Source organism: Dipteris shenzhenensis, chromosome 4 (assembly GCF_047967505.1).
Source record: "Dipteris shenzhenensis isolate YYH24624 ecotype China chromosome 4, Dip_SZ_1.0, whole genome shotgun sequence".
Lineage (NCBI taxonomy): Eukaryota > Viridiplantae > Streptophyta > Polypodiopsida > Gleicheniales > Dipteridaceae > Dipteris > Dipteris shenzhenensis.
In genome coordinates this window covers 15160793-15188473 of record NC_141599.1, presented here as the reverse complement: position 1 = coordinate 15188473, position 27681 = coordinate 15160793, and the positions used below count along the sequence as shown (strand labels likewise).

General features: G+C 44.3%; 1 protein-coding gene across 1 annotated transcript in view; it reads right to left on the bottom strand.

The window, feature by feature from the left end:
• Nucleotides 1–325: 325 nt before the first annotated feature.
• LOC147902509 (peroxisomal fatty acid beta-oxidation multifunctional protein AIM1-like) overlaps nt 326–27681 on the bottom strand; it is a 101928-nt gene continuing 74572 nt past the window's right edge. Inside the window, exons 10-19 of the mRNA XM_087373452.1 lie at nt 24588–24674; nt 24335–24509; nt 23864–23985; nt 18473–18636; nt 2522–2776; nt 2279–2400; nt 1775–1896; nt 1465–1616; nt 1159–1297; nt 326–951 (exon numbers count right to left, since the gene is read on the bottom strand). Of these exons, the coding sequence (XP_087229578.1) occupies nt 919–951; nt 1159–1297; nt 1465–1616; nt 1775–1896; nt 2279–2400; nt 2522–2776; nt 18473–18636; nt 23864–23985; nt 24335–24509; nt 24588–24674 (1371 nt within the window). The 3' untranslated portion in view covers nt 326–918. The remainder of the gene's footprint in view (nt 952–1158; nt 1298–1464; nt 1617–1774; nt 1897–2278; nt 2401–2521; nt 2777–18472; nt 18637–23863; nt 23986–24334; nt 24510–24587; nt 24675–27681) is intronic.

Genomic DNA, 27681 nt, shown 5'->3' with positions numbered 1-27681 from the left:
CTCGTCAGCTTTAAGAGGAGACTCATGCAAGGATTTCCATATGATTTGATAGAGGACCTAAGAGACAAATTAGCTTGACACCGCGATTGATGCTTCAGGTGTAGATTTCAAGAGATTTCTAACTCTGACTGACTTGAGATCGTGACTGAGATTCAGATTGTGGTACCAGAGGTAGAGCACAGGGTGGCGGGACAGTACTTCTGTCTTCCAATTGGGAGAGTTTTTTCTCTGCGGTTAAGAGATCTCTCTTGTAAGAAACCTGATTCGGAATAAAGATTCTTTTTTCTCTAGTTTTTATGTATGTGGGATTCCTCAAATACTGTGACTTGGTGCCTTACATTGTGTTACTTTCCGGAACAATTTACAGGTCATAATTCAATATACATTTTGGACTATTATGTGTCCTCACCATCTAGAAAAGCAGTATGTTCCAAGTCCCTGCTCATCAATTTGTTGCTTTCAAATCATGCTTTGACTTTCAAACTAGAGAGCTGTTACTGAAAATATCAGAAAATACTGGCAATGGCAGGATGAAGCTTCATGATCTTTGAGTGTACTAAATTTAGTGTGTGCAAAAAGATCATAACAAGAAACTGCTCCAAATCGTGTATGCATTCATAATTTGACCGTACTACACCATGTAGAACCGTTGCAGGTGGATCCCGTTGTATTTAACAAATGCTGTATCTTTGTACTGTGTAATGTATGAAACCCATCATACTCAGGCTGGGCAACCATTTGAAGAGCCTTCAATGTGAATATGACCAGCCTAACCTTAAGCTTGCATGCTGATTCTGTCTGAGAAAGCTGTACCGCTTACAAATTTTATTGTCTGGTCATGCTAAGATTTCTCAAGGTGATCCAAATCTCATAGGTACTCAGAATGCTACTTTGCCGACTTAATGCAAGAAATTTTCATCACAATTTTGATGAGCTTAGCGCAAACTGGCCCTGCAAAATCCAGTACAGGAGGTTTAAAATAAATAATTTTCGAAGGAGCTATGACATACATCTTCCATGCTAACATATCAAAAATAAACAGGGACAAACTTCAGTTCATCATTTATGATCTCAACAGCATAACATAATTTTTCCACAAACTCACGAATGGCCAATTTTGACAATTTGGCGCGAGAAGCTAATTGGTTGTGAACTCACCAATGGGACATTGGCTTCTACCAATTTTTCTAAAATGGCAGAGGGCTTGTATACATTTCCATACAACCACCACCATTGTCTAAGTCGAGCCAAAACATAGCTCAGACCCAAGTTATCTGCCCAAAAGACGATACCTCCTCTGCAATGAAAGTTTGCAGCAGATCATGAAGCAGTTATATTTAGTAAGACATTGCATTTGAATAAAATTTTCCAACTAAGAATGCCAGCTAGATAGGCCCTTTCAACATATATCTCAAGTTATAAAGCATACTGAAATATATTCTCGAGATCTGACTTTATGATAACCTGTAAGATGGAAAGCCTATGCCTAACACAGAAGCAATATCCAAGGCCGCTGGTTGAGTAACAATGTTTTCTTCTAAAATTCTGCAAGCCTCATTTATGACAGGGAAAAAGAGCATTTCGATGATTTGCTCATCTGCAATTGTCAGCGTGTGCTGGAAGAACAAAAAAGCATAAAATTATTACAAAGCTTCAACAAGACTTTATGAGTTCTTTAGCAAGAAACCACATCGGTTGACATTCTCAGATTTTGTTGTGCATTTCCATAGTCAGAGAATTTTTCCATTCCTGTGTGACCTAGATGAAAACTTGCCTTTCCAACACCCTTGATGCAAGCAAGCCTCCGTGATAATTCCAGATACTCATTGATCTCTAATGTCTTGAGTTCTTCACCTGATTCTTTGTAGTCATAAAAGCCACTCCTTGTAGCATTCCCTAGACACAAAACAGAAACTCACACATTTGAAGACAAGCTTGCAGAGAGAGGTCAGCCACTTGTTCACCAGCACTGTTGCATGCAAATCTAAAACTGGTTTGTTCAAATTAGCAAAGTATGTGTATGCGGCAATCATTATAAATAGAAGTTGGCTTTGTGAAGAATTAGACTTCTTAAGAATCAACTCTTCATGCATAGAATGAATCATATGCTGGTTGTCTCTGGCCACAGTAGTTCGCATGCCAGTATAATTGTTTTCATGACATCCTCCTCATGATTGAGCAAATGTAAAAAATAGCCTACATCATAGAAACACTCATGAATTGTGAAAAAAAGAACCATTCAAGTATAAATTTTATTGCTCAGCGAGGCCAAAAGTACCTAATCTGTTATCCTTGACAAGAAGGTTGATAAGCGGTGACTGGTGGAAGCGCCCAGGAAATCTCTCATGCCATAGTTGAGACACAAGGAGAAAAGTTTTGAGGCCAGTAAAATCTGTAACCCTGTTCAAATGAGAACATGAAACCATAATATAACACTAGATTCCAAAAATGATACCCTACAAAGAAATTATAATTAGCTGAGAAAAGAACTTGAAAACAGAACATCATAAAGAATCATGACCTGAAGGGACCCATGGGCATTCCAAACTCTTTGACCACAAAATCTATTTGATAGGGCTCCAGTCCAAGGTCAACAAGAAAACAAGCAGTCAGAAGGTAGGGAACAAATATTCGATTTGCAGCAAAACCAAGTGAGCTTCTTGTAACCAACGGAACTTTGTGCAGAGTTTTTGCAAACGCGAGCAGGTCAACAATGATTTGCAATGAAGTCCGCTCGGTTCGCACAATCTCCAACAACTGCATGACATGAGCAGGGCTGGAAATGGTTTCCATGCAATGTTAGACAAAATCACTGAGTTGTTTGACTTTATCATTGAATACTGTTTCTCCTACACAACTCATACCCACCTTAGACAACTTCACTTGCAAAGCAATGGAGAACGGTGTCTGCAGTTACAGGTTTCACAAACAAACACAACAGGGTGTACAACAGTACACATAAATGATTATACTCACATATGTTTGACAATTAGATACAAGAACTTTAGATTATAAAGCAAGAAAAAACAAAGTACGAGTGGACTTAGAATGATCAAACATGAATGCGTCCATATCTTGCAGTCTGTCTTGCCATTTGTCAATTTCAGGCTGATACGAGAGTCCATACCACATGTTATTCAGGAAGATGTGGCAATCCATGCCACGTGTCATTTCAAGATGATATGGCAGTTCATACCATCATGTATCATAGGGCCTCACGTGGCATACCTCAGCCTCCAATGTGTCATATGCTGGTTTCTAGCCTTATTCAAGGTCGACTACAAGTCAGAATTCAACTCTAACTGGCTCTTAGTGTTCTTGGACTTGAGGTCTGCACGATGATGGTCTCTTGTATTACCTTTGTTTTTAGCAAGCCTCTGCTGAATTTACTAAATTTTGTTTTTAGCAAGCCTCAATTGCTGGAAAAGTTCAAATTTAGCACTTTTTCAAAAAATGGTAATTTTTTATGAAAACGTTTTTCATGAACTTTCCTTTCCAGAATGGTCTCCCCCCCGGCTAAAGTTCTCCATGCATTTTCTAAATGCCTTTATACAATTCCCCAATAGATTCCGAGTAGATTCCCCACACATTACATTGATGAATTTGACAGGTTAGTTGTATGATAGTTAAGGCTAGAGGAGGTAGGCAATGGCAACGAAATGCATTTTTGTGGGTTTAGGATTAACTGCAACCCCCACAAAATATAATCTTTAGTAAATCCCAAACAACCACCACGCTTGTTTCAATAAATTACAATCAATAAATCCCAAACAAGGGAAAATATAAATCCAAATAGTATACTAATCCCAAACAGCCATCGAGCTTGTTTTAGTGACAATGACCGTGCATGAGGGACCGACCAATTCATAGGTTCAGATTAGCATTCAGTCGGAATCAGACTGTAATCTTATCCTATGGGACTGAAGGCTTGCTCCGAATCATCCTGGATCCCATAGTCACTTGCAACCTCTCGAAGCGTTGCCACTCAACTGCCAGTGCCAGGTCTTACCCTAGAAGGGTGCTGCATACATGGCTGTCGGCCTCACCAACATGTCAAATAGCCATCCCTTCGTTGGGGGTCCTGAAAATATGCTTGAAAGCACTGTCGCTCCAATTGAGCTAGAGCTCCCTGCCCCCATGTAAGATGTGCCCTGGTTGCATAGGTCATCGTGAACACAGGCCCCGCAAATACTGCTCCTAAATAGGTACGATCTCCACTAACCTCCTCGGTAGGTGAAGCTATGTCGATGAAGTGCCGGTTGTGAGGTGTTAAAGATCATAACCTTAGCCTTGCCAAGGTTAACTATCAAGGCCCTCTCTCTGCAAAACACCTCTAGGGCATCTAGGTATCTTTGTAAACCTACTGCTGAGGAGGATAGAAGGACTATGTCATCTGCGTGCAATACTATATGTATCATCAGGTTAGACCGCAGTCCCTCACTTCCCAGGCGGTCAACGAATTTCGTGATCTCATCAATATATAGCCCGAATAGTGTCACAATGAGAGGCATCCTTGCTTCATCCCTTTCATGCTCTCGACCCAACCTGACATGCCTCCAGGGGCACGTACTCTCCCTCTGACTAGCTATATAGACTCATCACCCCCCATATCATGACATCTGGAATCTGCATCTCCTGTAGTCGTTTGATCATTCGAGATCGTGGGAGCGTGTCAAAGGCCATCCAAATGTCTATGAAGCAAGCGTATGCTTTCTGGATCTTGACCTCACCTCCTCAATGACTGCCCATAGGGTGAAGATATGATCAAGAGGGTAGTGTTGTCTCTTGAAATCGACATGTCCCAGTGCTCTCTGTCCATGTGCCCCCGTGTAGGAGCTGATCTCTAACTCTAGTACCGACCCGTAGATCTTGGCCAGTGTGTGACCAATCATGAGAGTGCGATAGTTCCCAGTATCCATAGGATCTTCTACTTTGTGTATCAGCACAATGGTGGTGGTACTCCAAGCAAGGGGAAGCCATGACACACAACATGATTGAACATCTGTGCTAAGATGAGGCCAAGATGTCATGTCCACGTGCGAAGTGGTCAATTCGTAGCTTCTTGTGATCCTGGGCTCTCTGATTGTGGAGTTGTCATAATGCAGCCCTCACATTTTGTGGAGTCAATAACATGCATGTGGTGGGCCGGGGGAGAGAGGACATAATGGGTGGTGCCTGAGCTGAGACATCGTAGAGCGATGTCGCATAGGTGTGCCATACATCTGGATCTGTGAGGGATATAGGTGGCTTCCCCTCGAATAAGAGTCCCCATGCAAAAGTGGGATCACTTCCACAAAAAGATCGGATCACCTCGTCCACCTCTTCCGTCATGTCAGACGTTGTAAAATCCATTGTGCCTCGGATCTCGTCAAGTGTCCAAGGGCCTGCTCCCGTATATGAGGTGGGATCTAATTGCTTGGCACTCATCGTCAAACCAGGGGTTTTGTCATCTTCTCAACTGAGGAGCGACGTGTGGAGCTAGTCGTAGAAAATGAACTGGTGGTAGTATCATGAATCATTGATACTAATGTGTCTGAGACAAAGCAAGATCTACATCATCTCTCAGGGGAGTCGGCAGCCCGTGGGATAAGTGACTCATATATACTGCATCAAGGGCATGATCGAAGTGTACCCGAACTTGGGCGGAGGAAGGTGTATCACATGCCATGGCTGACAATGTAGTCAAGATACTAAATGAAAGGTATGATTGGCTGGTGCCAAGAGGGGGTAGAGGGACTATGGAGTCATGTACCCATGTGACAAAAGTCGAGGAGCCCATCAGATAGTCTACGGTACTACTACCCCCTCCATGTGGAAAACATGTAAGCCCTCCAAACAATGGCCATAGCTGAAGACCGTCGTATAGTCGTGTATTGCTCCCATCTCCAATAAATGTCCACCATACCCTATAACATGTGGCGCATCCTCTGAGTGTCTCACTATCCCAAGCTCATCTGGGTCTATCTCTGGCACTCTAAGGGGTCTGTCTCAAAATCAAGTAGCTCCACCTGTCTATTCTCGTGCGCGCATTGAAGTCACTAAGCAGGAGCACCTCTCCCTATCTGGAAAACTCTACAATGTCCTCATATATCGTCTCATATGGACTATGGCCCTTTGTGGTGACCTCATGTGCATAAGATGATGTATCTGGGGAAAAATAGCATACTGCAATAAAGAGTGACCATGTGTCAGGTGACTGGAATCACACCCAGATGTGCCGTGCATGCTCCTCCTTCCGCATCACAGAGATAAGTGGCTTCAAATGCAATCTAAACAAGACAACTACTCTTCCAGAGCCGCGCATCCCACTATCTCTCCACGTCTCTTGTCTGAAGGCTGATTCCCATGTAGATCCCGTGACTGTGAGTAGTAATGTATGACTTTGTGTTCCATCATTCAATGCTCGTCAAAGGCCTTCAACGCCCATGAACGGGAGAGGGAGAGAAGAAGAGGGATGAAGCGGCGACATGGGAGGACTAAAATGGAAAGAGGAGAAGAGGATGTGGGAGTGGCAACATGAGTAGAGGGAAAATAGGAAGGAGATGGAGAAGGGAGAAGGGGAAGGGTATGAACATCAATAAGAGGTGAGTGTGGAGAACAAAGGAGGAGGAGGCATGATGGTTTTGATAATAAGGGGAGAGAGTCATGGTAAATATGGGAATATATTAGAGCATGGTGGCTATACGAGAATGAGCGTGTCGCATCAAAGGAATAACCCCTCCTTTTATAACAAAAAGGAGGGGGCTCTCCCACATGCATGGTGTGGAGAGGGCATCTTCCATGTGGGTGGAAGGCGGTGCGCACCCTCAATTGCAATCGACAGATTGAGGGATGCATTTTCCACATACTACAAGCCCCATATCTCTAGTGTAGAATGCACTTGATTTTTCCCTCTTATTTAAATACTCACATGGGTGGGTTGGCACAAATGACTCTTGCCACCTCAACCTACTTTTTCTTTATGAAAATATTATCCCTTGGACTATTCCACATGTGTCTAGCCAACAAAGATGAGAAAGTCTAAGATGCCTTGCCACCTCTACCAATTAAATACAATATGCACCTTGGTTGTTCCATGGACTATGTACAACACACCTATGGGTCCTCTTACTTGGAAGGGTGGCACATGGACATGCCCTGCCACCTCAACCTTGGGCCCTTGCCACTCCATATTATATTCTACTAATGCCACACACACATATTCACTTCTACTTATTACATTTACAATGGAATTTTTTTTTGCGGTAACAGATTCCCCCCTCCCAGGCATGGAATGCGCAACATGCCCATGCCTGGGTCACAACCGAACAAAGAAAGGCTTGAGATGCCTTCTGTTGAACACTTTCTTCCTGTGCAGCTCCTGCAGCTCATGAACCTCCACTGATCCATTGTTGCATTCCTTGATGACCTGGTATCCAAGCGGGCCTTCTGTCAATTCTTCTAGATCTCTGCATGATGCAAAGAATGCCGCTGGGTCTCATCCAATTTTTCAAGTTGAACCAACCTGACTTCAACCTGTTCATCTTCTGACATCTTTTGTTCCCGTGCCAACCTCAGTGCAGGTACTTCTATCTCCAGTGGCAGAACTGCTTCGGTACCATGTACTAATTCAAATGGGGTGTGTCTAGTGGATGTCTTGTGAGTAATATTGTATGCCCAAACCGCCTTAGCAACTTTCTGATCCCATTGGCCCCAATGTTTATCCGCCATTTTTCCTATGGACGTGCACAAGAGGCTATTGGCCTGCTCCACTTGACCCATGGATTGTGGATAATAAATGCTGGAAGTATGATGATCGATAATCATACGTTCCGTGAGCGACTTCATGGCTTCATTCAAGAATGGACTCCCATGATCGAACACAATCTCCATAGGTGTCCCAAAACACGTATATATGCGCTCAAAGATGAAATTTGAGACTACCTTACCATTTGATGCTGAGAGAGCTATAGCTTCGGCCACTTGGTGACATATTGTGTAGCCACCAAAAGGTGCTTTTTCTTATGGGCTGCCATTGCTAGAGGGCCCACAAAATCAATATCCCATTTCTGAAATGGATGAATGGACATCACAGGACGATGTTGCCCAAACGGTAAATCCTTCTTACCAAAGAATTGGCAGGGCTCGTAGGTCTTGCAATACATAGCTACATCTTTGAGCATAGTTGGCCAGTAATACCCTGCATGTAGAATCTTCTTGGTGGTGTAATTTGCTACATAGTGTCCACCACAAAAACCATCATGGTATTGCTGCAACACTTTGGGTACTTCTTCTACATCAATAGCTCTTCTTAATACACCATCCATGCCCTGGCGATACAACACCCCATCAAAGAGTGCATAGCGCCTACTATTTCTGGTTTGTCTTCTGCTCATAACTGGTGCAGTCAGGCGGAAAAGAAAAGGTAGCCAGAAACTTGTAGATACCTCCATACCATGGATCATCTGCTTCCATAACTGCTACAAGGTTCACTTTTCACAAAGGAACACACCTGACGCCTTGTGGTGGGTGGAGAGAGCTTAAGAATTGCATCAACCTTATCTGGATCAGGCCTAACGCCGTCTACTGAGACAATGTGCCCGAGCAATCTTTCTTGAGTGGCCCCAATAGTGCATTTCTCGGGGTTGAGGCAGTCATTTGCTTCATTAAACCTTTATACGCAAAAATCATCTAAAGACACTTCCAAGAAAATCCCCAAAAAAGGGGCAAAGACCATCTGCATAAACCATTGGAATGTAGCTGGAGCATTGGTAAGACCAAACGGCAAGCAAAAGTGCCCCATGGCGTGGCAAATGTAGTCTTGTACGCATCTTCTTCTGCAATTCTGATTTGATAAAACCCTAAGTAGCCATCACAAAAAGTGCACATCTGATGGTTGCTCACCTTCTCCAAAATGATGTCCTGAAATGGCAAAGGATGATCATCTCTTTTCGTGGCCACGTTGAGCTTCTTGTAGTCGATGCAAACCCGCCACTTGTTCTTCTTCTTGGGAGTGACAACCACTGGTGAAACCCATTCGGTGTTCGTGACTAGAACAATGAATCCAGCCTCAAGACCTCTGTGCGTAGCGCATCAGTTTGAATTGGGCCTAACCTTCGAAACTTCTGTGCCACAGGCTTAGCATCCTGCTTCAGTTCTATCTTATGTTCTATGGCAGTCACATAGCGCAAATGATGGTAATTTGTGGCGAAGAGGTCAAGAAAATCTTTAAACATTTCTAGGAATTCATCATTTTCACTAGGAGTAAGATCAGAAGAAAGCATAGACTAGCTGTTTGGGTGTGGCAGTTACCTTCTCTGTTGGCAGTGGAGTAGGAGACACTTCCATCATATAGGTTTCTTCTTTGGATACCTCTCCCCCCCCATCTGAATCTTCAAGAGACTCCGATACTGTGGATGAGGTAGTGTCACTTCCCAGCTCTTCTTCTTCTTTTGGTTCCACCGCACCAGGCTGAACAGGGATCTTCTCCTTTGAAGTGCCAAAAGAGACGTGTCCAGTTTTCCAGTAGATGACTGCATCACTCTTCCTGAGCCATGGTCGCCCAAGTATGGCTGGATGACTTCTTCCCGTATCTTCTATGTCGACCACATAGAAAATGATAGTGATGGTCAACCCATTGCCTGTGATGGAAAATTCCTCAATAACACCATCTCCAGCCCCGGAAATCAAGTAACTCAGCACATGTTGAGTCATCCCGGTTTGGAATCCAACATTGTCTTCTTGCGTGGCAATCAAGCGATCAAGAAGTACGGCCGCTCGGTCCACATACCGACGTGCCGTCTCTTCTTCTATGTGTTGCAGCAATACCATGATGGTTTTTGTGGTGGACACTATGCAGTAGATTACACCACCAAGAAGATTCTACATGCAGGCTATTACTGGTCAACTATCTTCAAAGATGTAGCTATGTATTGCAAGACCTGCCAATTCTTTGGTAAGAAGGATTTACGGCTTAAGCAACATCATCCTGTGATGTCCATTCATCCATTTCAGAAATGGGGTATTGATTTTGTGAGCCCTCTACCAATGACAGCCTGCAAGAAAAAGTACCTTTTGGTGGCTACACAATATGTCACCAAGTGGACCGAAGCTGTAGCTCTCTCAACAGCAAATGGTAAGGTAGTCTCAGATTTCATCTTTGAGCGCATATGTACGCGTTTTGGGACACCTATGGAGATTGTGTCCGATCGTGAGAGTCCACAATCCATGGGTCTAGTGGAGCAGGTCAATGGCCTCTTGTGCACGTCCATAGGAAAAATGGCGGATAAACATCGGGGCCAGTGGGATCAGAAAGTTGCTGAGGCGGTTTGGGCATACAATATTACTCACAAGACATCCACTAGACACACCCCATTTGAATTAGTACATGGTACCGAAGCAGTTCTGCCACTGGAGATAGAAGTACCTGCAGGGAGGTTGGCATGGGAACAAAAGATGTCAGAAGATGAAAAAGTTGAAGCCAGGTTGGTTCAACTTGAAACATTGGATGAGACCCAGCGGCATACTTTGCCTTCATGCAGAGATCCAGAAGAATCGACAGAAAGCCCGCTTGGATACCAGGTCATCAAGGAACGTACCAATGGATCAGTGGAGGTTCATGAGCTGCAGGAGCTGCACAGGAGGAAAGTGTTCAACAAAAGGCATCTCAAGCCTTTCTTTGTTCGGTTGTGACCCAAGCATGGGCATGCTATGCATTCCATGCCTGGGGGGGAGAATCTGTTACCACCCAGAAAAAATTCCATTGTAAATATAATAAGTAAAAGTGAATATGTGTGTGTGGCATTAGTAGAATTTAATATGGAGTGGCAAGGGCTCAAGGTTGAGATGGCAGGGCATGTCCATGTGCCATCCTTCTCAGTAAGAGGACCCATAGGTAAGTTGTACAGTCCATGGAACAAATAATATAGTATGGTGAGATGGCATGGAATCTCCATGTGCCACCCCTCCACCTAGGCGGTCCCATGAAACATTAAGTGATATTTGGCCAAGGCCAAGGGGCATATTGTATTTAATTAGTAGAGGTGGTAGGGCATCTTAGACTTTCTCATCTATGTGGGTTAGACGCATGTGGAATAGTCCAAGGGATAATATTTTCATAAAGAAAAAGTAGGTTGAGGTGGCAAGAGTCATTTGTGCCAACCCACCCATGTGAGTATTTAAATAAGAGGAAAAAATCAAGTGCATTCTACACTAGAGATAAGGGACTTGTAGTATGTCGAAAATGCATCCCTCAATCTGTCGATTGCAATTGAGGGTGCGCACCGCCTTCCACCCACATGGAAGATGCCCTCTCCACACCATGCATGTGGAAGGATGCATTTATGGGAGAGAGCCCCCTCTTCTTTGTTATAAAAGGAGGGGTTATTCCTTTGATGCGACACGCTCATTCTCGTTTAGCCACCATGCTCTAATATATCCCCATATTTTCCATTGACTCTCTCTCCTTATTGTCAAAACCATCATGCCTCCTCCTCCTCCTTTGTTCTCCACACTCACCTCTTATTGATGTTCATACCCTTCCCCTTCTCTCTCCTCCATCTCCTTTCTATTTTCCCTCTACTCATGTTGTCACTCCCACATCCTCTTCTCCTCTTTCCATTTTAGTCGCCACTTCATCCCTCTTCTTCTCTGCCTCTCCCGTTGATGGGCGTTGAAGGCCTTTGACGAGCGTTGAATGATGGAGCACAAAGTCATACAACAAATCTAGTGTGGCTACTGGGATTCAATCTCTTCTTACGAAGATCCTGTCGCTCTCGACAACTTTATTGTTGCTCTTATGTAAAGATCCTTCCCGCCTTCTTTTGAGCTCCTTTTGGAAATATATATACATATTTTCTCCCTCCTCCTTCCCCTCTCACTCTCTCTTTCTTTCCCCTCTCCTTAGTCACTCTTTTCCCTCCATTTTTAGTATCTCTCTCTAACCCCCTCTCCTCACTTCTTCCACTTTCTCTCTCCATCCTCTCGCACTCTCTACTCTCAGCATTCTCTCCTCTCTTTTAAAAATTTTTTTAACTTTTTCTCTCTCTAAAAAAATTACCTTTTCGTCTCTCGAAAATTAAGATTTTTTTTCTCCCCACTCTCCTCTCGAACTCCCTCTCCTCCTCCACCTCTAGCGCACCTCTCGCAGCGCCTCCCCTGTCCGCCTCGGTTCTCCCTCACAACCGTCGCGCCGCTCTTTGTTTTCCACGCCGTCCGTTGAGTGCTATGCGCCGCCGTCGGCCTCCCTATGTCTCCGATACCCCCAACCCCTTGCCGCCGCTGCTGACATGGCACTGCGACGACAATTAATGATGTGGCAACAGACTCGATACCGATGATGTGGTAGACTCTCACTTCATGACGTGGCAATCCCAAAAGGAAAAAAATATGAAATGGAACTGTGTGTGCGATGATGTGGCACTGAGTGCTTCACATGGGATTTAAACCCATGTTTTGTCTTTTTGCAAAATTATTAAGTTACCTCCAAGCCAATTAAATTTTCATGAAATTATAGGGGAAGTTAGCAATTTATTGTTATAATTGGGAAGATTGGAGAGGCCATAACTTTGGATAGGAGATGAATTTTAACATGCTGTAAAAAGGAGAAGTGTCCAGTTTGCAGAGTTCTACAAGCAAAGTAGTCTGTATGTCCGAGTTTAATACTTTTGAGGACTTCCTTCGAAGCCTTGAGTCAGTAGCCGTGAGTACTTGGAGAGATGTAATCCTAGAACTCCCAATTGACTTGCAGTGCCACGTGATCCACCAACTTGCCAATTCAGACAATGGGTGGGAGCTCTTATCATGGGATGTAAAAGAAATTGAAATTCAGAACATCCATTGGCAAGATTTGGACTTTAATTCTCCGAGCTGCACAACAATCGAAGTTTTGGCATCTTCTGAGGTGGTACGAGAAGTAAGTTCGTTGACGGATGAGAACTCTCTGAGGATTGGAGATTCATCTTAAGGATTTATTGTTTAATCGCAGTTCACAAACTAGTGCTATCTTATTATAATTTGGTGCATTTGGGTCGCTTCCTCCTAGGTGACGATGATGGATGGAGAGTGCCGATCTTATGATTGATGCTCCCAAGGCTAGTTAACAAAGATGCCGAATTCCAGTTGTTCTTCCAGTGCTGCACCGTTAAAAGTAAGAAAGAGGCAAGAAGAAGATTAAGGAAGATCGGAAGCGCAAAAGTTATTATTATGACTATGCCAAGCAGGTTGGATTTTTTGAATTCCTATGTAATAATATGCATCTGTGTGGTTGAAATGTTCTGGCCTTGGAATCCTTTTCTACCAAATCAACCATTTGTACCACACACTAAGTTGCATGTTGTGATCTTATTTGGGTACAAAATAAATCATCAGCAAAGGATTGTAAGCTTATTTGGTCCTGCACGCCTTGCCGAAGTGTTGGCTTTCTCTCATCCCCTAATACTTCCCATTCTTGATTACCAAGAGACTTGGGATGCCCATGTTTTGATGTCAGCATGGGTGATGCACTTTGACGGGACCTACAAGCCACAACAAAAGTAGTCGCGGAGCCGGAGTATCTTTACTTTCTCCCGACGGGGTGGAATTCCAGTATAGCAGCCCTGTGGTCGCCAACGCATGTAATCAAGCTGAATATTCGGCCCTTATCTTCAGTTTGCAGAAAGTTAAAGACCATCAAATCACCCAACTCGAAGTGCAGGAGGATTCTCCGCTAGTGTGCCGACAAGTCAGTGGTGATTGGAAGGTATGAAGCGAGTCCTTGGCCCCGCATCAGCAGCACGCCACGCAACTCTGTCAAGAATTCCAAGAGATATAATTACATCACATCCCAAGGTCCGAGAATAGTGTGACCGATACACTTGCTCGAGCCGTTTGCGAGTTCTAACGAGATACCATTTGCAAATGAGTTTCGTGCCCACACAATTCAAGGTAATTTATGAAGCTTGGATCTACCTCATGGAGACGAACCGCCCGCATGCGAGTCATATATTGTTATTATTGTGGGGAATGTGGCCACCGCTAAACAAAGTGTCCCAACTACAACATTTGGGTCCTCCGGCTTAAGGCCATCATTCAGAAAATACTCCATCAACTTGCCGAGAAGAAGAAGTTGCAATGCCAGACTGCACACCGCTAGAAGAAATCTCTTGGAGAATGCAAGAGTTAGAGAAAGCTAAAGATGATGTGCAGGCCTTGCATCTTCTTGCCCTGATAATGGCCCTCCTCTTTGCTCTCATGAACAACTTGATGCGGCGCCGAGCCCTAATCTCCCACAATAATGGCCCGACCATGAAGGTTATTTATGAGCTTTTCTTTGCAGTTGATTCTTCTCGCACCGCGTTCCACTCATTTCCCAAATCTCCATTTCCGGCTTACATATGTTTTCTAGAAGTTTCATCTCCTGAATTTTATTTCAAAATACTACTCTCAATTGTTAGTAGTTAGCCAATAGTTTTTCTTCCCTCTCCACCTCCCCACAATTTTCTTTTCTTTCTATTTTCCTTAATGGCAGACATCCTGGTGTTCTGTGGCCGGATGGGCGAGAACCCAAAAGAATACATAGTTGCATTCAAATGCTAATGTGTATCTCTTAATTTCCTAACAGAAGATTGCTGGTTGTTGGTATTACCCACATTCTTGGAAGGATTGGCTCAGGTATGGTATGAGAAGCAGACAGAGGCGGTCCGTCAGAGTTGGCCAAGGTTAACTGCAGCAATGATCGAATATTTCGGCAAGGATGAAGAGCAGGAAAATGTGCACTTGCATGTGGCAAATTTGAAGCAATTAGAAGGAGAGACGGCGCGTCGATATGTGGACCGAGCAGCCGTACTTCTTGATCGCTTGATTGCTACGCAAGAAGACAATGTTGGATTCCAAACCGGGACACATGTCTTTTGGCACTTCAAAGGAGAAGAACCAAAAGAAGAAGAAGAGCTGGGAAGTGACACTGCCTCATCCATAGTATCGAAGTCTCTTGAAGATTCAGACGGGAGGGGGAGAGGTATCCGAAGAAGAAATCTATATAATGGAAGTGTCTCCTACTTCACTGCCAACGGAGAAGGTAACTGCCACACCCCAACAGCTAGAGTCTATGCTTTCTTCTTACTCTCAGTGAAAAGGATGAATTCCTAGAAATGTTTAAAGATTTTCTTGACCTCTTCGCCACAAGTTACCATCATTTGCGCCATGTGACTGCCATAGAACATAAGATAGAGCTGAAGCCGGATGCTAAGTCTGTGGCACAAAAGTTTCGAAGGTTAGGCCCAATTCAAACGGATGCGCTACGCACAGAGGTGCTGAAGCTGGATTCATTGTTCCAGTCACCAACACCGAATGGGTTTCACCAGTGGTTGTCACTCCCAAGAAGAACAACAAGTGGCGGGTTTGCATCGACTACAAGAAGCTTAACGCGGCCTCGAAAAGAGATCATCATCCTTTGCCATTTTAGGACATCATTTTGGAGAAGGTGAGCGGCCATCAGATGTACACTTTTTGTGATGGCTACTCATGGTTTTATCAAATCAGAATTGCAAAAGAAGATGTGTACAAGACTACATTTGCCACGCGATGGGGCACTTTTGCTTTCAAAGTAATGCCGTTTGGTCTTACCAATGCTCCAACTACATTCCAACGGTTCATGCAGATGGTCTTCGCCCCTTATTTGGGGATTTTCTTGGAAGTGTCTTTAGATGATTTTTGCATACTTTCTACACCAAGTGAGCGCATCATGAAGGTTCGTTTTGCATATAAAAGATTAATGAAGAAAATGGCAGCCTCAACTCCGAGAAATGCACTATTGGGGCCACTAATGAAAGATTGCTTGGACACATTGTCTCAACAGACGGCGTTAGGCCTGATTCAGATAAGGTTGATGCAATTCTTAAGCTCTCTCCACCCACCACAAGGCGTCAGGTGAGTTCCTTTGTGAACTTGGCATGATATTACCAGCGCTTCATTGATCAATATGCTGCTTTGACTAGACCCATGACTATGTTGTTAAAAGATGGTGTTAATTTTTCATGGAGTGAAGAATGTGACCAAAGGTTTGTGCAAATCAAGGAGGCTCTTACATCTGAGCCTATTCTCCGGCGAGTCGATGGAGTACTTTCTGAATGATGGCCTTAAGCTGGAGGACCCAAATGATGTAGTTGGGACACTTTGTTTGGCGGTGGCCACATTTCCCATAATAATAACAATATATAACTCGCATGCAGGCGGTTCACCTCCATGGGGGAAGGTCCAGGCTTCATAAATTACCTTGAATTGTGTGGAAACGAAACTCCTTTGGAAATGGTATCTCCTTGGAACTCACGAACGGCTCGAGAAGTGTATCGATCACACTATTCTCAGACCTTGGGATGTGATGTAATTGGATCTATCAGAATTCTTGGCAGAGTTGCATGGCGAGCTGATGATGCAGGGCCAAAGACTTGCTTCTTACCTTTCAATCACGACTGACTTGTCGGCACACCAACTGAGAATCCCCCCACACTTCGAGTTGGGTGATTTAATGGTCCTTAGCTGTCTGCAAACCGAAGATAAGGGCCGAACATTCAGCTTGATTATATGTGTTGGCGGCCACATGACTGCTATACCGAAATTCCACCCCGTCGGGAGAAAGTAAAGATACTCCGGCTCCGACTACAAAGAATCCGAGATGAAGATTTTCTTTGGGGCTGATGCACCTTACCTTACCACTTCTTTCCACTCTAGGATCTTATCTTTCCCCTCGGTCATTTGCTGTGTGAATTGTGTGTATTTACCCTGCATATTCACTTGAATAGCAGCCATCTGCTTCCACAAAAGTTTTATCTATAGATTTGAGCTCTTCCAATGCTTTATTTGTCTTCTCTTTTTCTTGTGCCTGGAGGGATTTGACCTGCTCTTTAATAGCTTTCAGCTCTTCATTTAAAAGTAGCTGGAGTCCCCCTCTTCTCGTTGCATGCATGCCTTCAGTGCTTCATTCTCTGTTTTGAGGGTGGTGATTTGTTTTTCTAACCCTTCGATAAGTGAGGCATAGTAGCTAGTTTTTCCCTCAATAACTCGAGCCATATCTTCCTGCTTTGTTTTAATTGAGTTTTCCACTCTGTTTGCATCTCCTCTTTCAGCTTGTTCAAATTCCTTTGCATATGATTCCTTAGTTTGTGCATAGTCTCATCCCCCTTGCTTTCCTCAATCTTTTTCTGTAGTGCCTCAATTTCTGCTTCCTTCCTTTTCATAATGTCCTTAGTGGCAGATATACAGGTTTTGGCATTTGTATCATGAATCTTCTGTATGTTTGCCCCAATAACACTATATTTCTGTCTTCTTTCCCCTCTTGTTTTCTTGTCAAGTGAGCTGCCCATCTTCAAAACTCTAGTGCATTTTGTCACTGTAATGTATCAGATAGCTCTGCTGAATCTGAATCTAGATGCATGGTACTCACATTTCGCAATGCTCTAGGGGGTCCCCTTGCTGAACTTTCTCCTTAGGTGCAGAGTAACTCGTGGGCAGGGGAATATGAACCCAAATAGAGCCCACAATGAAGGTCGGTGCATTGGATCCTTTGGATAAATGGCATACCTTGATAGTAGGCATTGTCATTATTATAGTACTAAGCAAGAAGGAAGGCTTAGTCTTTTATAAGGGTTGCATAAATTTTACATTTTGCTGTTTTAAAATGCATAGAGTTAGGGTACTCTATACATAGCTACCTCCAAGCTTCTTCAATATGACATCCTCCAACAACAAAATAGTCATAGAATTCTACCTTTTGAAATATTAAAATTGCACTTCTTAGGCATTGAGATGGATCAACCATTACAAGAAAGGGGGGCCACATTGGGAAAAGGGTTGATCTCCATTCTAGCCCTAAATTTTGCCACATGCAATGGGTGTGGCTCTGTAACTTCCAATGGTCTCCTTCTAGTCTCTAAGTCAATAGGGGACCTGTGAAGCTTTGGTAACTGTACTCCAAAGTCTCATGTCCACAAGCTTTGCCTAGCTAGTAGTGAATGGAGGTAGAGGCAGGGTGCTGAGGGAGCCCCGCAATGGTAGGCGGGGGGTGAAGCAACTTCCAGGGGTGGGGGCCGGGGCTTACACAGCCCTTGACCTGTGTTGGATGCAGGGAGCAGCCCCGCACTGCCTTAGATGGAAGCGGGGGGCCATGCAAGCCTCCACGATGACAAGAGAGATCCCCCGCACAATGTGTGGGGGGGCAGTTGAGCTACTGTGACAGGAGAACCCCTCTAGAGGGGTCGCGATGGGGCAGATTGGGCAGGGGTGGCTGCGAGGTGGTGGGCTGGGGTAGGCTGAGAGAGAGAGAGAGAGAGAGAGAGAGAGAGAGAGAGTTCTTTATAGTAACATACATGGTTCTATCAGCCAAAAAGATTGTCATCAAGCAACAAAATGGCATTCACCCACATTTTAATAGTTGAAAAACACTCTTGAAGTAGCTCTTACTTTCAATTGACTGTCTTTCGGCTGAAAATAATGTCTTAAAACTTGTAAAAAATATTACCTGAAAAAATGTGCACCGACAAGCTGCTCTGGTTTAGAAAGTTTTGCTCCAAGAATACCAATATCAATACATGATGTATTGGATGCCAAAATGCAATGAGGAGAGCAAACCCTCTCAAGTTCACATATAACATTTTGCTTCAAAGATGTGTCTTCAACAATGGACTGCACAAGTATAGGCAATCACCTTAGGATAACAAAATAAAGTTAATGGTGGTGTTTGCTAAACGACCATGGAATACATTGACAATAGATTTTCATAAGACAATAGCTGAGCTATATGTAGCACATGTGCATGAGGTGCACACACAAACAAGGGATGCACTTGCACTGTGCATTCCACACTGTAGAAGAATACGACTAATGAACATTTCATTGATATATGTCAAATCAAGTAATGAGCATCCAATAAAGAGAAGACACCATATTCAACAAGGATGAAATACCAAAGAGGGAAAAAGATAAATGCATGACAAATGAGCTCATATTACAAGAAAACGTCAAAAGGAAAAAGATCACGATTCTCAAAACGGTGGATCAAAGGGTCTCAACTCTACACGTAGATGCCACACAACGAAGGCCTTTTTGCAATAACATGTCATTCAACATGGGTGCCTGCTAGCCAACAACTAGCGGTTGCTCCTAGGATCCAGTTGCACAAGAGGGATTTGGCTTGGGTAGTAGGTACCACACACATCCTCTCTGGATTTTGGTCATGGCACTAGGCCAGTTGATGGCCACGAAAGATCTACTCCTTTCTCCGACTGATGGCACATGGGGGATCCCTATATGTCTATGGCTTGAGCAAATACGGAAGGATGGCCCATATCACCAATGCACAACAATGGTACAAGAGATGATCGCACATTTCTTATGAAGCTGCTCAGAGGAGTGGTGTGCCTTCTAGATTGAGATGATAACCCCTACCTATTTGGTGGGTAGATGGTTGCACACTAAGAAATTTAGGATGTCACACCTGTCCTAGGCAACACCCTTGAGTTTGCCAGAAGACGATGTCTGGTAGACTTGTGGAAGACACCACAATGTGCCATATTTCAATTTCACGTTATAGCCCAGTAATAGGGGGGGCAGCAGATCCAAGTTGTTGCCACCCTCGTTTATATATGGCTCGACATCATTTATGCCTTGTGCTTGGTCTCGAAGCAAGACATGAAGGGCTCCAAGAAGACCATAGAGCATTGGTAGTGTTTTTGCAAGGCTTGACCTATAACTATCTTTTACAGTCTCGCAAATACACCAGGTACTTGGACTAGCACACAAGCTAGCTCAACAAACACTATCTACATAGCAAGTCTATAGTATTTTCTTTAACCAGATGTAAAAGATCATTATATGTTGATGGTGAACACGAGTCCCATAGACCCTAAAGGGTCTCAAGACGACTTTAATACAATCATATCATATCATCTCTCTCTCTCTCTCTCTCTCTCTCTCTCTCTGTGGCCACAGTCTTCCATGCCTACATTCTCTTCTGCTTCTGGGCGTGGTACTAGCGTGATCGACTACATCATAGGTCCCCCGACTCTAGTCCCTTCCATCCATAGCCTTACTGTTAGCCCCTTCATGCCCTCTGCCGACCATGCACTCATCCACTTTACTTTGACTCATGTCTCCCATGACCCATCCCCCCCTCGTTATCACGACCGCCAACCCTATTATGAGGTTCATTTCGACCACCAGTTCGATGATGTATATAGCCAGAACCTCAGCCGCCTACTCCGTCCTCATCTATTAGATGCTCTACCATCCACGCAGGACCGGTGGGAACTTGTGCATACTTCACTCGTTTCTGCCGCTCACATGTTGTTCCCTGCCACATGTCATTCGTCTAGTCCCCCACCGGTTGGTCTTGTTCCTTGCAACGGTTGGTATGACGAGGAGTGTAAGGAACTCCCCAGGAAACTTCACCTTGAGACCAAGGAGAAGTCTCCCCTCCTTGCCGAAACCAAGAGAGACTACAAGTGGTTGGTTAGGCGCAAGAAACGCCAATTTCTAGCCCGGAATGAGGAGGAGCTGAGAAGCTTGCTTTTCAGCCGTGACTCCAAGGAATTCTGGAGAAAATTCCTCCGCTCGAAGTCTCAGAGCCCCCTCAGAGATCCACGTGCCTGGTCTGCATACACTTCAGCTCTATACGATGTTCCAGATCAGCCAGCCATCGATTTATCCCATTCCCCTAGGCCAGCTTCATCTAGTCTCTTCACACCAGAGAGTGTCCGTGCAGCAGTCCACCGATTGAAGAACGGGAGAGCTAAGGATCATGATGGATTGCAAGCGGAGTATGTAATCCATGGGATTGATGCCTTAGATTTTGTTCTTTCCCGTCTCTTCAATGAGTCTGTTTGTACAGGCCTACCACAGTCCTGGTTAGGCAATACCATAGTACCTATCCACAAGTCGGGGGACCCTATGGAGCCGTCGAATTACAGGACCATCATGATTGGCCACGTTATGGCCAAGATCTATGCATCAGTTTTGGAAAGCCATATAAATGACCATGCCGAGACGACAGGACTCAGAGCCAGAGGGCAGGCTGGATTTCGCAGGGATCATTCGACACTTGACCACATCCTCACACTCAGGGCACTGGTAGAGGAGGCGAAGTCACGAAGGCAACGGCTTTATTGTTGCTTCTTGGACTTCAGGAAGGCATTTGACACAGTTCCGCGATTCAGATTGTTTCATAGGATTCGCTAGATGGGCTTCAGTGGAGAGATACAGTGAGCTATCATGGCTTTGTATGAGAGGGTCACTGGTCGGGTTCGGACACGTGAGGGGCTTTCAGAGGAGGTATGCAGCACGATTGGGGTGAAGCAGGGTTGCCCGCTCTCTCCTACTCTCTTTGGATTATATATTGATGAGCTAGAGATGTTTGTACAGATCACAGGCGGTGTGGGCTCTACTCTCTCAGGATCCTCCATTCCTATCCTCCTGTATGCGGACGATGTGGTTCTCATTTCCTCTATTGCTCAGGGCCTCCAGGCACATATTGAGGCACTCCATAGGTTTTGCCAGGACAGGGGGTTGACCGTAAACCTTGGCAAGACCAAGGTTATGGTTTTCAACACCTCTGATCGTATTTACAGCACGGATGAGTTTTGCTTCACTTATGACGGACAGCCCATTGAGCTTGTTAGAGAGTACACTTATTTGGGGGCAGTTTTCAGAGGACCGGTCTTCACCATGACATATGCAGCACGAGATAGGATTAGTAAAGGGTATGCTTCGTTGGCTCATCTTGAGCATCAGTGTTTTCAGTCCCACTTTCGGCATCCCGATACGAAATCCTTGCTTTTTGATACATTGGTGAGACCAGCTGCGATGTATGCAGCTCCTTTCTGGGCAGGAGACCTCAGCGCTGCAGATTGGAGACGAGTAGAGATATTACAGATCATCATGTTCTCTCGGCTCATTAGGGCCAAGGCTACAGTTCCGCACGAGATCATGCTAGCAGAGTTTGGAGCTACTCCCCTTGCATTGGATGCAGCGTTTCAGTCGGTCATGTATTTGCACAGGGTTAGGGAGTTTGGAGACTCAGCAGCAGGCAGAGCTCGGTTGCCATGGTTAGCACTTGCATCTTCTATGGAGTTGGCACGATCTGGGGCCCGATACTGCTGGTACTTCAGACTCACTAGGTGGCTCACATCTCTTGGACTAGACATGGATAGACTGCCTCCCTTCCGATACAGCATAGATGCCCCTCATCTCGAGTTGACTCGCCACGAGCTTAGCCAGGTCACGAGAGCAGACTTGCTGCAGCTTCATACGTATCGCACTTGGATTTATCCCACGCAGCTTCCGACGAAGATGGCCACATATCGTGACCACTTCCTTCGGATCTCAGAGGATGGATTTGTCATTCCACCAGGCTATACAGGTATCCACATGTCCCACTCACTGAGGATTGCCCTTGGCCAGCTTAGAGTCTCTTCGCATCAGCTCGAGATAGAGGCTGGTAGAATGCGACGCATGAAGGATGGACGGCGACCAGGCCGAGAGACCAGGATCTGCCCTTGTTGCACCATGGGAGAGGTGGAGTCAGAGGAGCACTTCATTTGCAGATGCCCGCTATATTATGAGCTCAGAGGTAGATTCCACTGTCTCTTCACGGATGGCTTTGGACCTCTCTCACGAGTGATGGACTACGAGGATCAGCATTGCCTAGCTCTTTATGTCAGGGAGGCCACTATGCTTCGACGAGACTACCTCAGCACAGACCGGAGCGTGATAGAGCCCAGCCTGATAGAGCTCAGGCACACGCTATACCAGAGGACAGAGACCAGGAGGAGCACGAGGAGGTCAGAGCTCACACAGGACACATGCCTCCACCCTGTGGATGTACATATGAGATGGTTTGTAGACGCCGCAGGATCTTGTTACATAGGGGACGTACTCGCCGCTTCATCTCCAGACGATCCAGGATGATGGCAGCTTTTCGGAGGAGACTTACTCATGGAGATCTCGCCCCACCAGCCGCTCACCTCACCTTTGCTCAGATTTGTACTCTCATAGCAGGAGGCAGAGTCGATGGACAGGATTTCCAATATTATTTTGGTTCTCAGACTCCGTGACACCTGGACTTGTATCTTTGCATTGGCATATTGTACTCATCCCCCCATTTTGCACCCAGGGGCGGTTTCCTTGCATCTAGTTTACTTTGTATTTAGGCTCAGATTTGACATTATGTACTTTCACTTGCATTGTATTGCGTAGCACTTAGATGATATTCGACCATGCCTCTTCTTTGTGGCACGTTGATTTTGTGCTATCTTGTATGCAGAGTTCTTGATGTCCCATGGGCCCATTTTGGCCTTTAGTGGACAATAATACACTTTCTTTCTCTCTCTCTCTCTCTCTCTCTCTCATTTTTCCGTTGATTATGCATTGCAAAATCCAGAGATGGGCCTAAATACATGACATTTCTAACAAATAATAAGCAGGAGATTGATTATGGGTTGAATGAGAGGTAGACCTGAATACATAAACAGACATTTCCAACAAGAAGAATAAGGGGGTCAATGAACACAAAAAATTCTCCTAATTTCTTCAATAAGAGCAAAATATTTTGAAAAGGCATTTATAAAGCATAAACTTGAGTTTTGAGAAAATGTAAATTGAGCTTGCATTTTTTCTACCATGGATCTTCACAATTCGTGTGCCTGCTAGGATTTTACAAATCAATTTAATGACATGAATATTCCAGCGGGTGTCTTCCACTCATGCAGTGCATATTCTAGTTAAAATTTTGATTTATGGATGCCTTATTTTATGTTATGTGCCTTTTATTCTTTCCATGTGGAGTACGAATGTTATGCTTTAGAATCTACATTGATTGTCAATGCCTTCATCAACACACAAATACCAATAACCATACCTCTATGGCCAAGTCAACATCTTTGAACTGTGTATAATCCTCAGTCACCTTCACAAGGGCTAAGGAGGACTCTGCCTGCATCTTTGTCAATTTTCCTTTGTCTATAAGGCCCTTCAAATTTCCTATTGTACAGGAAGAAGCATGAATAAAACACTAGGATAATTGAGCACGAAGACAATCTTACCTACAGTCTAGCCAATTAGTTTATGGTAGTAAAGGAAACGATGATTTCTGATTTAAATCCCCATTAGATTCTCAATAGAAAGTGTAGCATTTTCTTCAAATGAGAAGAAAGACTTTATGCCTCGGTAAAACTGTTTTCAGCAATTACCCTCATGCACCAAAGTCAAATCAGGGAAAGCCAGCTTAACAAGACACTGCATGGATTATATATATCATGAGTTACAAAGCAAAAATAAAAGCGAACAAAATTGATGTAGAAAACTTCTCCTTATCACAATGAGTAAGAACCTTTAATCCGGTTCAACCCCTCTTGAAGTTGAGACACATTAAGATCTTTCAAAATGACTGGAATGTTGGAGACAATCAGAGCCGTTGCGATTCCTGAGCCCATAAATCCACTACCTACTATGGCAACTTTTTTAATGGGACGACCCTTAATGCCTTGATCTGTAATGCCAGGAACCTGAAAAAAAAAAAACATGTTAAAAGAGATGTGTTTTACAAGAAAATAGAATGTTTGGGTGCAGGTAAACAGAAATACCTTCAAAGAAGAACGTTGTGCAAAAAAAAAGTGCATCAATGCTCGAGCCTCTGTGGTGGTCACTAATGCTTGAGAAATTTTATTCTCCTGTTAACATGACAAAGCACCATGTTAGGATCTCTTGTATAGCCCTTTCACTATTACATGGATCAAACTCTGGATATCAAACACAGCTCAAATATGCATTCTTACTTCTGAAGTATCAATACTTTAATCTATCTTGGATGAGAAGGACCAAAAGCTCTGGATCTGGAGCTTACTTTTGCTGAACAGACATTGCTGGAGTCAAAGGTTGACTTCAGTCATCTCTGTTGACTTTTCCACTGATTGTACAGTCAGCAGTTGGGTCTTTGCTCCATTTATTTTTGCATTAGGCCCTCATGCCTCAGGTTCTTTTTCAGGTGCAGTCAATTGCAGCATTGTGCAGGAAACACACATTGGCAATCGATTGCTGTGTAGGCAGTTGATCTTGTGTGGTTTCAACCCAAATACATTGGACAGTTCCTACACAAATTTCAATTTGAGGATTGTAAACCAATTTCTACACCAGTGATAGTCTCGTTTCTGCTTCTCCTTTCAGCTTTGTGTTGTCACACACGTCCAAATCTTCAGTATGTTGTTCCCAGTTGAGCAGCTTCATGCATAGTCCCAGTATATTTATGGTCACAATTCTTCACTTACTCTACATGCATTTACAGACAGTGATTAGGCAAGATGTTATGACACTAGAGGGTCATATAGTGCCACTTGTTTTATGCTTGGAGCTTCATGCATCTCTCAGTTTAGTAAAAAGCAGCCTACAGTTGCCACCTCCAGCTGTGAAGCTAAGTACAAGGCAGCTTTTACAACTACAGTGGAATGTATCTCGCTACGGAAACGACTTGGTTGGACATCTCCCACCACTATCTACACTAACAGTCAAAGGCTTTAGCCATTGCACGCAATCCCATGTTTCATGCACACATTAAGCACATTGAAGTTCATTATCATTATGTCAGAGACAGATTGTTAGCAGGGAGATTTGCTGGTCTTACGTTCCAATGCAAGACAATTTGGTGTATCTCTTCACAAAAGTGCTTCCCCAACAGAAGTTTGAAGCTTTTCGGCAAGCTTTACACTTGATTCCATTGGTTACATGATACTGCCATCCTCTACTTGCATAGGTTGCTATATCCTTTTGGAATAACATGTGCAACCATGGCATTAGTTCCAAGTATCTCTGAGATATTTCCAAAGTACTTCACAGGGGGTAGTTAGATTTAGCTCCGTAGTATGGCCTTGTAGGCTAGTCCTAGTGATCTAGGCTACTTCTACTTATTTTCGGGACATTTAGTCCACTTTGTCAACGTATGACTAGTATGACACTTCAAGACTTTAGGACTATCAGTCCTAACCTAGTCCTAGACTATACGTCCTTTTTTATTTAAATTGCAAATACATTGTACATTGAGTTCAACTTGTACTTCATTTTCAGGTTACATTGCAATACATTGTACATTCAGTTCCAACTCCACTATTGCTGCATCTCTTGTTGTTGCATTCCTGCTTCCGTTTCTCTACAAAATAGGGCATCCACCTACTTGCTAATGCATGAGAAGAACACTAAAGGAGTGTGTGCCCAAACTGACTCTCGAGCTACAAGAACCTACGGTGGCGACTCCGACGACTGAAACAACTATCAATAGAAGGAGGTCGTCATCTCAAGAATCTCTTGAGGTCCAAGCGGATTTGCCCACTGCTGTCAATTGGAACTAGGTCCTTGCTAAGCGCAAGCAATGGTTTGAAGAAACTACTTGGTCATCCTATCCCCTTGCTGGATCCAACGCACCCCGAAGGAGTGATAAGATAACTCTGCCCTATGGATCTCTATGGCTTGGAGTTCGAGTTGTGCACTCTTGTATCTATTTGTAAGCCACTGAGAGGCCGAGGCCTGCTTCTTAAGTCTCTCTATGGAGGCCGAGTCCCATCATAGTCTTCTCTCCCACTCCTAAACAGAATGCCATCTCTAAAGTGTTTGCAACTATAGCTCAACATTACTCCTCTGGATCGCATCTACTACCTAGCTGCACCGTCCATACTGTGTGGGAAACATTTGTCTGATGTCAAATCTCTACTATGGCCCCTTGGAGCACTTCCTCTTGTAGCGATGCATCGGGAATCTACACCCCTTTTGAGGGAGTCCGCGAAAGTGAAGCACGATCAACAAATGATCTGACATCACTGTCCTTGCCAAAATGCCCGTGACTGTGCCTCTATGCATCGCCCAATCTCCCACTTAATATCTGTCTAGTCTCTCAAGTAGTCCATCATGTTGCCGTACTGATCGAGTAGCAGCGGCTATCCAAGAGTCTAGAGAACTCTGTCTCACACCAAGGATCATGGCCACTAATCGCCGCGAAGATGAACTGCTCCCAAGTGATGCATTCTGACGAGGCAACACTTATGAGGAGGCTCTAGTTGTCCCTCTAAAACTCTAGATTGTTGAAGTCTCCTCCAACAATCGACAAATCCCCATCCAGGAGACTGTTGGTAAGCCGTCTCCAGAAAGAATGTCGTTGCTGCCAAGAAGTCGGTGCATACAAATACATATGGGTCCAAAGTCTAAGCTACTAGAATGCACCCCCCCCCCCTCCCTGCCCATTGCTAGAGACCTAATCTGCATACTCTCCTTGCAGGAGACTGTGCCATCGCCTGATGTCCGAACTGAAAACATGTGCTTCTGAATCTTGAGAATGTCAATTGAACATCCCATAAAAGCCCATTGCAACTTCTGACAAAGAACCAATTGTTGTGGGTACTGAAGTGCCCGATCATGTAGACCATGCACGTTCCAATGCACCATGGTCCAGCTCAAGAGGGCCTAGAGGCTAGGCTAGTGAAATGCAAACACCCCCACTCGTGCCCATTGTTGGGGGACCAAATCTCTGGACCTCTCCTTGGGAGGAGATGGTGCTATCGTCTAATGTCTGAACTGAAGACAAATGCTTCTAACTCGTGAGAATGTGAATTGATATCTCACCAAAGCCCATTGCAACTCCTGACCAAGAATCAGTTGTTGCAGCTAATGATGTACCCAATCATGTAGACCATGCAC